The following is a 12,739-nucleotide window of genomic DNA, read 5'->3' on the forward strand; positions in this document are numbered from 1 at the left end:
GGATTCCTTGTTATTTAGCACTATTCCTAGCATAAACATGTAATCCGGCCTGCAAATCTGAGACAGACTGGGCCGTGAGACCTGCGACCCTTTGCTGCAGTGCTTGCACCTGGACAAAAGTCTCCTCCAGCAACAAAATACAAAGAAACCATAAGGGACTAAAAATATAACTTCCCGCATGGGCAGCTGAGGCAAATTATGAACAAGACACAAAAAGATCAAAAACCCAACTACCACTTCTAAAGAGTCTGGAACAAAAGCAGGGAACTGTGCACACACCCGGCACACAGCACCAACAAGGGGGTAAGCAGACCAACTAAGCCTCCCTTTAATCCTGGAACCCTAGACCCACCCTACCTTCACCACATACAAGGAACAAGCTTGCCCTGGAGCACCCCTCCCCCATTCCCACCAGTGAGCAAAATCACCTGTTCTTGCTTTCCCTCCCAATAAAGCCATGCCAGATTTTCCTGCCTGGTCTCTTAGCAATTTCTATTGATGAAGGAGTCCAACAAACCTGATCGCTAACAGGGTTACCGGTAAGGCTTTCTTTGACTCTATGGGCAGCTGGTACCTCTAAGTATCTCAAAAACACACTGTCATGACTTCTCTGTAAGCCTCTTTACCTTCAGTTCAGTTCAGTCGCTCAGTCGTGTCCGACTCTTTGCCACCCCATGAATGGCAGCACACCAGGCCTCCCTGTCTATCACCAACTCCCGGAGTTCACTGAGACTCACATCCATCGAGTCAGTGATGCCATCCAGCCATCTCAACCTCTGTCGTCCCCTTCTCCTCCTGCCCCCAATCCCTCCCAGTATCAGGGTCTTTTCCAATGAGTCAACTCTTCACATGAGGTGGCCAAAGTACTGGAGTTTCAGCTTTAGCATCATTCCTTCCAAAGAAATCCTAGGGCTGATCTCCTGAAAAATGGACTGGTTGGATCTCCCTGCAGTCCAAGGGACTCTCAAGAGTCTTCTCCAACACCACAGTTCAAAAGCATCAATTTTTTGGTGCTCAGCTTTCTTCACAGTCCAACTCTCACATCCATACATGATCACAGGAAAAATCATAACCTTGACTAGATGGACCTTTGTTGGCAAAGTAATGTCTCTGCTTTTGAATATGCTATCTAGGTTGGTCACAACTTTCCTTCCAAGGAGTAAGCGTCTTTTAATTTCATGGCTGCAGTCACCATCTGCAGTGATTTTGGAGCCCAAAAAAATAAAGTCTGACACTGTTTCCACTGTTTCCCCATCTATTTCCCATGAAGTGATGGGACCGGATGCCATGATCTTCGTTTTCTGAATGTTGAGCTTTAAGCCAACTTTTTCACTCTCCACTTTCACTTTCATCAAGAGGCTTTTGAGTTCCTCTTCACTTTCTGCCATAAGGGTGGTGTCATCTGCATATCTGAGGTTATTGATATTCCTCGGCAATCTTGATTCCAGCTTGTGCTTCTTCCAGTCCAGCGTTTCTCATGATGTACTCTGAATAGAAGTTAAATAAGCAGGGTGACAATATACAGCCTTGACGAACTCCTTTTCCTATTTGGAACCAGTCCGTTGTTCCATGTCCAGTTCTTAACTGTTGCTTTCTGACCTGCATACAAATTTCTCAAGAGGCAGATCAGGTGGTCTGGTATTCCCATCTCTTTCAGAATTTTCCACAGTTTATTGTGATCCACACAGTCAAAGGCTTTGGCATAGTCAACAAAGCAGAAATAGATGTTTTTCTGGAACTCTCTTGCTTTTTCCATGATCCAGGAGATGTTGGCAATTTGCTCTCTGGTTCCTCTGCCTTTTCTAAAACCAGCTTGAACACCTGGAAGTTCACGGTTCACGTACTGCTGAAGCCTGGCTTGGAGAATTTTGAGCATTACTTTACTAGCGTGTGAGATGAGTGCAATTGTGCAGTGGTTTGAGCATTCTTTGGCATTGCCTTTCTTTGGGATTGGAATGAAAACTGACCCCTTCCAGTCCTGTGGCCACTGCTGAGGTTTCCAAATTTGCTGGCATGTTGAATGCAGCACTTTCACAGCATCATCTTTACCTTAACCATAAGAAAATTTCACAAAACTTTCCCAACTTACTTCAGTGCTACTTCCAGTGCTACTCAATCAGTGCAGCCTCAACTAAAGTTTCCAAATATCCTCATTCTGCTCACCCACTCCTTCATCAAGTGTGAATGAGTGATAACAGCTGAGCATCCTGCAAACCATAACAGAATTTGAGGGAGTGGAAGAAAGCAGCCCACAGCTAAAAATCCATTTCTTTGAAGTCTCCTTATCCACAGAGAAAAATAGTGTATCTCATAGACACTATGCAAACATTAAGTGAAAACTCTTAATGCCCAGTACATGATCAGTTCAGTTCAGTTCAGTCGCTCAGTCATGTCCAACTCTTTGCACCCCATGAATCGCAGCACGCCAGGCCTCCCTGTCCATCACCAACACCCGGAGTTTACCCAAACTCACGTCCGAGTCAGTGATGCCATCCAGCCATCTCATCCTCTGTTGTCCCCTTCTCCTCCTGCCCCCAATCCCTCCCAGCATCAGGGTCTTTTCCAATGAGTCAACTCTTCACATGAGGTGGCCAAGGTATTGGAGTTTCAACTTCAGCATCAGTCCTTCCAATGAACACCCAGCACTGATCTCCTTTAGGATGGACTGGTTGGATCTCCTTGCAGTCCAAGGGACTCTCAAGAGTCTTCTCCAACACCACACTTCAAAAGCATCAATTCTTCGGCACTCAGCTTTCTTCACAGTCCAACTCTCACATCCATACATGACCACTGGAGAAACCATAGCTTTGACTAGACAGACCTTTGTTGGCAAAATAATGTCTGCTTTTCAATATGCTATCTAGGTTGGTCATAACTTTCCTTCCAAGGAGTAAGTGTCTTTTAATTTCATGGCTGCAGTCACCATCTGCAGTGATTTTGGAGCCCAAAAAAATAAAAGTCTGACACTGTTTCCACTGTTTCCCCATCTATTTCCCATGTCGTGATGGGACCAGATGCCATGATGTTCGTTTTCTGAATGTTGAGCTTTAAGCCAACTTTTTCACTCTCCACTTTCACTTTCATCAAGAGGCTTTTGAGTTCCTCTTCACTTTCTGCCATAAGGGTGGTGTCATCTGCATATCTGAGGTTATTGATATTTCTCCCGGCAATCTTGATTCCAGCTTGTGCTTCTTCCAGCTCAGCGTGAACTCCTTTTCCTATTTGGAACCAGTCTGTTGTTCCGTGTCCAGTTCTAACTGTTGCTTCCTGACCTGCATATAGGTTTCTCAAGAGACAAGTCAGGTGGTCTGGTATTCCCATCTCTTTCAGAATTTTCCACAGTTTATTGTGATCCACACAGTCAAAGGCTTTGGCATAGTCAACAAAGTAGAAATAGATGTTTTTCTGGAACTCTCTTGCTTTTTCCATGATCCAGGAGATGTTGGCAATTTGCTCTCTGGTTCCTCTGCCTTTTCTAAAACCAGCTTGAACACCTGGAAGTTCACGGTTCACGTACTGCTGAAGCCTGGCTTGGAGAATTTTGAGCATTACTTTACTAGCATAAGAGATGAGTGCAATTGTGCAGTGGTTTGAGCATTCTTTGGCATTGCCTTTCTTTGGGATTGGAATGAAAACTGACTTTTTCCAGTCCTGTGGCCACTGCTGAGTTTTCCAAATTTGCTGGCATATTGAGTGTAGCCCTTTCACAGCATCATCTTTCAGGATTTGGAATAGCTCAACTGGAATTCCATCACCTCCACTAGCTTCGTTCGTAGTGATGCTTTCTAAGACCCATTTGACTTCACATTCCAGGATGTCTGGCTCTAGGTGAGTGATCACACCATCGTGGTTATCAGTACGTGATAACAATCTTTAAAAGTAACTGGTGGCTCAGTGGTGCCTGCAATGCAAAGACGCTGGAGATAGGAGTTCAACCCCTGAGTAGGGAAGATCACCTGGAGAAGAAAATGGCAACCAATTTCAGTACTCTTGCCTGGAGTACAGAGGAGGAGCCTGGTGTACTTGCAAAAGAGTTGGAAATGACTTATCGACTCAACAACACAACAACAAAAGTAACTGAAATGAATGCCAGGAAAGTTTTCGTTTATTGAGGGTTGTTTTGGGGTTTTTTCCCTATAAGTTCTAGGAAATCCTGGAGACTGATTTTTTGACCCTGTCTTTAAATATATGCGATATAGATATAGATATAGATACTAAAGATAATTCAGTAGGATGCTGTAAATGGGGAACTGGCTGATGCCCGCTGTTATTGACAAATAACTGAAAGAATAAAAATAATGCCTTCTTTCTATCTGAAACCTCCCGGTAATAATAGAAACGATATGTTGTTTGTTTCATCACTGCTAGCTTATTTCCATACATTATCACACGTAACATCAAAATACACGACAAGATTTATAATACCATCGTCTCTGGAGTACTGCTTAAGAAACTGAAGCATGGAGAGGAGTGCTTATTAGGTGTTTCTTCCATCTTCGTGCAAGCTTAGAACAGACAAGGGTAGGTCTTCACATTTGAACGCAGCGAGGATTTCGCTTCTCTCTCCCTTATTCTGAACTCCTCTGGTCTCTTAAAGCTGAAGCCTGTAGCCCGATGCAGAAACCCTCCAAGGGAAGGGTTTGGTGAAACCCCGCCCCGGGGGCGGGATCGAAGTGGGCGTGGTCTAAAATGGATCGCGGGAAGATCTGTGCGAGACTGCCGCAGAGCCGTAAAGAGCTCCGTGAGTCGTGAGAGGGTACGGCGCGGAAGCGTTGCTTTACGACCGTTCGGACAGGCGCGCCGGGTCGGCGTTCACCGCTCGCTACTTCTGTGATATGCACGTGGGCCGCTCTTCGTGTTTTTGCAGGTAACTCAGCCCTCTTGGCGTGAACCAAACACACTGAAGGACGGTGTGGCAACGGAGGTCAAGGATCTTGAGCTGTTGGATTTTGCTGCTGAAAGTGAAGAGATGTCGGGAGGAGGTCTCCAGAGTGAAGCTGAGGGGGCGCGGCTAAATCTCGAGTCAGATCAAGAGAGAGTAAGGACGGAGGAGTCCGGCGATGGAGAGGCGGAGAATGGTCTGACCGGAATGGAGAAGACAAGGGCAGGGGAAGAAGAAAGTAGACGAAGAGCAGAGGAGATGCAAATGGACCTAACGGTTGTGAAGCAAGAACTAATGGACTGGTCAGAAATGGTAGAAGGTACTCTGAATGGCCAGCGGGTAAAGCAGGAGGAGGACCGACACGAGGTGAAAGAGGAAAAACCAGGCACATTGGAGGTGAAGGAGGAGATGGATAGTAGATTGATGGTAAAAGAAGAAAAGGTGGAAGAAACAGAGATAAAGGAAGAGAAAGTAAAGGTGAAGGAAGGGAAAGTGAAGGTGAAGGAAGAAGTGATGGACTGGCTGGAAGTGAAGGAAGAGAAGAAAGATATCTTGGAGATTAAACGTGAGGAAGTGTCTCTTGATCAGAATATTAAAAAGGAGGAAATAATGGATGAAATGTATGTAAAAGAAGAGAAGTATTTCCCCAAAGAAGAAATGATGGATTATACAAAGGTGAAAGAAGAGCCTCAGATAAATCCTTCAGTGGGCTCCAAGCGGAAACTGGCCATGTCAAGGTAGGGCAGAGTTGTGAAGGTCCTTTGTTGTCTAGGTTGAAAGAAACTACACGATCAGTAAGGTGTGGAATAATGAAAAATAAGCGCGAGTTTGGGCCGGGAGTCTGAGTGGTGGGGGGACAGGCGATTTAGGAAAGGAGGGTTTTGTCAGATAACAACAAATTCTGTGGAAATATGTGAGGTTGGTACTAGTGTCCAGTGGCCAAGTTAGGAAGTGAAAATTCTTGGGACGGGAAAACCCTTGGACCAGAATCTGGCTTGACTTTGTATGCCCTTGGCTCAGTATTCCTTTGAGAGAGGATAGAAGTGAGGAACAGTCTAATAAAACCAACAAGGAAAAGTGGAGTAAGTTAAAATTAGGCAAAATACATTGTAACTCACTCAATTGGCTAGTTTCTCTATGGGTACTATGAACATTTATTGCTTTTGATTTGATTTCTTTATAGTGTGATCATGTGGCAGCATAGGAAATGAGAGTAGTCAGATTCTTGGGACCATTTCTGTCTTGAATACAGTGAATCAACGTGTAGTTTGCTTGTCTGTTTGTAGTTTGATTGTCATTGTACACTGATTGTCACTCAAGTGAAAGATCAGTTGGAGACAGATGATGGGTAGTAGTATTTCTAGAGTGTTTTGATGCCCATTCTCAGTTGGGTGAGGAACTGAGGAAGAAAGATGCAACTGCTGCTCTCTAAATTTGCCTGGGTCTTCTTTTTCTGAATGTGTCTGCCTTTAAGATATATAAACAGCTCATGGATTGGACTTCTGGGTATGTGCACACACACAGTTGTTAACAGTGTCAGGCATTCCAAGTTCAAATATCAATAAGTGATCTCATTGATTATTTAGAAAAGTCACAGTGAGATAATTTTTTAAATTTAATACATGTTTTCTTGAATTACCTATCATTAAACAACATTGTAAATGTAGTGTCATTTAGAGATGGTTTCCTAGAGGAGAATTTTCTAATGATGTTTGACAGCTGTCCATTATTTCATTAGAGTTACTTGCATCTACTTTATTCACTGTGACTGCATGTCTGTAAATTGTGATGGATTAAAAGTTTATAAATAAATATATAGAATTAATATTTGATAATTTACTAAGTTTCTTGTGGGCTTTTGTAGATGTGAAACTTGTGGTACAGAAGAAGCAAAGTACAGATGTCCACGTTGTTTGCGGTATTCCTGCAGGTACATATGTAATTTTCTACCTTATTATCTCTGCCTGTATCCTTTTTACCTCAAAGCATAAAAGTTCCTTCTCTTTGTCCCTTCAGTTTGCCCTGTGTAAAGAAACACAAAGCAGAACTAACATGTAACGGAGTTCGAGATAAAACTGCATATGTTTCAATACAACAGTTTACAGAAATGAATCTCCTAAGTGGTAAGCCATCTTATGTATAGCAGATTGATGCTTCCTGGCCATAGGCATATATCATTTATTTATTTTTATGTTTTTTTTTAAATTTGTAGATTATCGATTTTTAGAAGATGTGGCAAGAACAGCAGACCATATTTCTAGAGATGCTTTCTTGAAAAGACCAATCAGCAATAAACATGTAAGTATTTCTTCTGTTCTTTTCCAGTTAGAATTTCTTCTAATCAAATAGATTCTTTTTTTTCTTTTTGCACTCAACAAATAATATATTAAGTGGCTACTATGATCCAGGGCTATTCCAGTTGCTAGGGATACAGCAGTGACCCAAACAAAGACCTTCCCCTTGTGGAACTTGTATTGTAGCGGGAGAGACAGGGGATGAGTACAGGAACAAATATAATTTCAGATAGAGTTAAGTGCATCTGAAAGATAAAGAGGACAACAGGAGGTTAAAGAAAATCAAAATGGTGTTTGTGGGGGAAGGGGGTTCTGAGAGTAGTCAGGAGAGTCTTCTCGGAGAGATGACATCAAGCAGCAATGTGAATGATGAGAAAGAGGCAGTCACGTGATCGTTTGAAGGAAGACTTTACAGACAGAGACAAAAGCAGAAGTATAGAATGAATCAGAGTCCGAGTTAGTGTGTTTGAGAGCTTAAAAGAGGAGCCCAGTGACTGTAGCATAATTGAGTGAGGAGCATGTTGAACGGTGAGGTTAAAGAAACTGATGAAGTCTCCTAATGTATTCAAAGTAAAAATGGAGGCCATGGGAGGCAATTGAGCATGTTTGCTTTTTGAAAGATCACTCTTGAGGCTCTCTGGAAAGTGGACTTGAATAGGCAAGAGTGGAAGATTGGAAGCTGGGAGATCAGTTACAGAGCTATTGTTGTGGTTCTGGTCACAGATGATGCTGTTAGAATTATTGGGAAGTGATTAGATGTGGTTTTTTTAATTGGAGTATAGTTGCTTTACAATGTTGTATTAGTTTCTGCTGTACAGCAGATCACTCTGTAATCAGATCAGCAACATGTATAAATGTATATCCTCTCTTCCTTGGATTGCCTTCCACTTAGATCACCACAGAGCAGAGTTCCCTATGCTATACAGGGGAAGTAGTTAGATTTGAATTTTGAAAGAAGGGCTAATAAGACTTGCTCTTTTAATAAACTTATACTCTTTAATTTCTTTTTCATTCCTTAAGCACTGTGCAAAATGAAAAGCTTACATATTGGAAATATTTTCCAACTGCTATTGTTCTAAAAATTCTTTAATATTATTTAATCACATCACGGAATTATCTTTGTTTTTCAGAGACCATACTGGTATTGGAGTTGCAGAATTTTAATACTCTTTAAAGTATTTTATTGGTATTATTGGTACAGACATGACATTACACATGTCTGAAAGAAAAATTACCATATATCAAGTTTTTTTTTCTTGAGCTTAATTAAACATCATTAAATTATATAGTTAAAGGATAAACTGCTTTTTAAATATTTTCTTTTTATGAAATATGACATGCATATAAAAAAGCATAAAACAGAAATATACCATTTAATAATAATTATGGAGTGAGCATCCATGTAGCTACCACCTAGATCTAGAATTAGAACATAACCAGCTTCTCAAGAATTCCTACCGCCATGTTATGCCCATCCCTGAACCATTCTTATTTCTGGGTTTTCTGTAATAAATTTTATGAACAATGCTATAGTGAACACTTTTGTTTAGGAATTGTGGTTTGCTTAGGCATATGTTTTTCTGGAGTTCATACCTAGGAGTGAAATTGCTTTGTTGTGGAGTATGCATATCTTCAATTTGACTGTATGTTACCAAAATATTTTCCAAAGTGGTGATGCCAGTTTATACTCACAGTTTTTAAGTATACCTGTTTTCACATCCTCTCCAGATTCTTGACTTGGTCATAGTTTTTAAGCTTTTGTCAGTTTGATGACTTTGTTACTTTATTATGATTTTTAATCTACAGTTGTCCAATTCTTAATGAGATTGAAAGTGACAGTAAAAGTCGCTCAGTTGTGTCCAACTCTTTGCGACCCCATGGACTATACAGTCCATGGAATTCTCCAGGCCAGAATACTGAAGTGGGTAGCCTATCCCTTCTCCAGTGGATCTTCCCGACCCAGGAGTTGAACCGGGATCTCCTGCATTGCAGGTGGATTCTTTACCAACTGAGCTATCAAGGAAGCCTCTTAATGAGATTGAGCACCTTTCAAATATTTTATTGGCCTTTGGCTTTTCCCCTTTGTGGTGTATGCCTGTTAAGTCTTTGTTCATCTTGTCTTTGGTCTGTTGTTTTTTCCTGTTGGTTTTCTTTGTATTTTTAGATGCTGATGTTGATTGTGTATGTTATAAATCCTTTGATTCTGTGGCTTGTGTTTGTACTCTTTTTCATTTCTTACGGTTAACAGCTTTTTAAAATTTTAATGCAGTACAAATTGTCTTGTGTTTCCTTTATAGTTAATAGTTTTATGTGTTTTTAAAGAAATCCTTCTGTCCCTTGAGGTTATGAAGCTATTCTCCTGTAATGATTTCTGAAAGCTTTGTAATATCACATCTCACATTTATGTCTGTAAACATGGAACTGATTTTTGTCTATCATGTGAAGTAGCGGTCCTATTTAATTTTCCAAATGAATAATCTCCTTTTTCTAGCACCAGTTATTGAAAAGTTCATCCTTTCTCCACTGCTTTGCAGGACCATCTCTGTTATATATCAGGCATCCACATATGCTTGGCCTGTTTGTTTCTGGCCTGTCTGTTCTATTCTGTTAAACCTCTTGTCTCTTGCAACTATTGTAGTCTTTCCTGAACTCACTGAAGAAGTCAATCTTCTCACTTTGTTCATTGTTTAGATTAGACCATAGCCATTTTTCTAGAATATTTTCTAGAGTATTGTCTGAAATACAGATGTGGCTCTTTGTAACTTTATACAAATAAGAAAAATCAGCCAACTGATTTATGGTCCTACCTTCCCCACTTGGGTATTTTGATTGGATTTGCGTTTATTTTGTAGAGTTACTTGGGTGATTGAATATTTAAATCCTTGATTGTTGTATCTCTGAATTTATTTGGGTCTTTAACATTTCTGTAATTTTCTTAGTGAAAGTCTTGCACATTTTTTGTTAAACTTATTCTTGAGTACTTTATTTTTTCATAGTATTTTAAATAGTATTTTCTTTTAAAATTTTTTATTATCTCTTTGCTGGTATTCAGGAATGAAAGTTTTTGTTGTTGTCCATTTTATGGTAGTAGCCATATTAAAATCTATTCCAATACCTTATCTATAGATTTTTTGAGGTTTTCTCTATAAACAGTTCATCACAATTTGTGTCTAGCTTTCTGTCCTTATTCTTTTATCTCTTTTTCTTACCTTGTTAGAATAGCAAGAACCTCCAATAATGTAAAATAGTAGTGATGATAGTAGATATTTAAAGTCCACCCCTGAGTTTGATGATTTGCTCGAGGGGTTCACAGGATGCAACATGCAGTTGAACTCATGGCTAAAGTTTATTACAGTGAAAGGATACAGAGCAGACTTTGCAAAAGGAAAATGTGTATGGGGCCAAGCCTGTAGGAATCCAGCCACAAGCTTCCCAAATTCCTCTCCTATTGGAGTCATACAATACACAGTTAATTTCCTCAGGCAATGGGTTGTGATAACTAATGTTTAAAGTTTATTGTCTACCAGGGAAACTCATTAGAGACTCAATGCCCGAGGTTTTTATGGGGACTGGTTGCAGAAACACCCTTAGCCTAGCAGTTGCCAAGTTCCATACACCCAGAAGGAAAGCAGATAAAAACCACATTTTTGTACAATTTCAGCATAATGAAGCAGAACCTACCATTTTTCCTATCATTTTAGGAGAAATTTTTTGTCAGTGTAGGATCCATTTACCAGTGAGTCAAATTGCCAGACTCCAGCCAAGAGCAAACCTTGCCAACAGAACTTTCTAAGGATAAGTTTCAGGCCTTGTATGTTAGCTCTTTTCTATCTTTGTTTTGTAACCCTGATCATAGAGGGAAGAGTTTTAAGATTTCACCATGTTTACTTTTCAGTTTGTGGGTATGGTTTGATATGTAGATTAAAGAAGTTCTGTTCCCAGTTTGCTAACACATGTTAACATGAATCGTGGTTATATTTTATCAAATGTTTTTTCTATATTATTATTTTAATATATAATATTCTAATAAGAATATGAATAATAATCTTTTAGGTGACTTTCTATTTTAAGCTAAACTTGCATGGTGTTTTATTATCATATCATGCTTTTTATACTTTGCAGAATTCCGTTGTGTTATACGTGTGTACACATTATCCTTTCATTCATTTTGCATTTCTGTTCATGAGTGAGATAACTTCTAATTTTCCTTTTTGATATTCTTAAGTTTCTCTATTGATGTGATTCCAGTTTCATAAAATTATTTGCTGATGTTTCCATTTTGTTCTTAAATACATTAACATTGGGATTATTTCTTCCTTGGGAGTTTGATATAATTTTTTAATAGGCTGCAGAGGTTTATTCTTTGCTATTAATGGGACTGTTGAGGTTTTCTCTGTCTCACGTCATTATTTTGTCTTAAGACTACATTTTCTTAGGAATTGGTTCGTTTTACCTAAATTTTCCAATGTATAGGCATAAAGTTCTTCATAACATTTTCTTTAATGTGTCTGTAGGAAATGTAGTATTATCATTTGTGTTATTGCTTACTTGTGTCTTTTTCTAGATCAGTTGCTATTACGGATTCCTTTTCTATTTAGTTAACTGTGTCCTCTTGACTTCTGTTATATCCTTTTTTATTTTTAGCTTAATTGCATTATGGTCAAAGAACATATTTTTTTCTGAGTTCATTTTTTAAAAAATACATTAAGACTTGTATTTATGTCCCAGCATATAGTCAAATTTTGTAACATTCCCTGTTTTCTTGGGGGAGCAGGGGAAGTATTCTGCAATTGCTAAATGTCTTATTCTAAACATATTCCTTTTAGGTCAGGTTTGTTAAATACGTTGTTCAAATTATAACATTTCTGATTTTCTGTTTGTTTGTTTCTTTCTTCTACCAGTTACTGAGAGACATATTTTAATACTTCCCAATAGATAAAATCAGAAGGATTTGTATGTTTCTCCTTGTGGTTCAGTTAGCTTTGCTTCATATGCTTTAAGGGTACATTATTAGATGCATACTTCAGGAAATTATTGGTGTGTTTAACCTTTGGCCCTATGTTGTAACCCTTTTTGTCTCTAGCTTTTTGTGTATTTGTCTGTTATTAAACTATTTCACTCTTTTGGTGTATTTTGTCCCTGACTTTTATATTAGGCCTTTCTGTGTTTTTATGTTCTGTGTGTGTCTTTTCAAAATACCATATAGTTGATTTCTAGTTTTTCTCCATTCTGACAATCTGTAACTCTTAACTGAATCTCTTTTTCTCTTTTGGTTCCTGTATACTGAGGCTTACTTTCTTTATATTTTTTTCATTGTGGTGGCTTCTGTTGTTGCAAAGCTCAGACTCTACAGGGCATCGGCTTTAGTGGTTGCAGCATACAGCTCAGCACCCGTGGCACTTGGGCTTAGTTGCCCCTTGGCATACAGGATCTTAGTCCCCTAACCAGGGATCAAACCTGCATTGGCAGGCGGATTCTTAATCACTAGACCACCAGGGAAGACCCCCTTATCTTCTTATATTGGTTATGCTTATTTATTTTTTGTTGAGTACTCCTTTTATTT

General features: G+C 39.4%; 1 protein-coding gene across 1 annotated transcript in view; it reads left to right on the top strand.

Annotated features, from left to right (window-relative positions):
• The first annotated feature begins 4,689 nt into the window (after positions 1-4,689).
• ZNHIT6 (zinc finger HIT-type containing 6) overlaps positions 4,690-12,739 on the top strand; it is a 61,616-nt gene continuing 53,566 nt past the window's right edge. Inside the window, exons 1-5 of the mRNA XM_055587105.1 lie at positions 4,690-4,741; positions 4,833-5,619; positions 6,747-6,812; positions 6,899-7,005; positions 7,095-7,180. Of these exons, the coding sequence (XP_055443080.1) occupies positions 4,690-4,741; positions 4,833-5,619; positions 6,747-6,812; positions 6,899-7,005; positions 7,095-7,180 (1,098 nt within the window). The remainder of the gene's footprint in view (positions 4,742-4,832; positions 5,620-6,746; positions 6,813-6,898; positions 7,006-7,094; positions 7,181-12,739) is intronic.

Source organism: Bubalus kerabau, chromosome 6 (genome assembly GCF_029407905.1).
Source record: "Bubalus kerabau isolate K-KA32 ecotype Philippines breed swamp buffalo chromosome 6, PCC_UOA_SB_1v2, whole genome shotgun sequence".
NCBI lineage: Eukaryota > Metazoa > Chordata > Mammalia > Artiodactyla > Bovidae > Bubalus > Bubalus kerabau.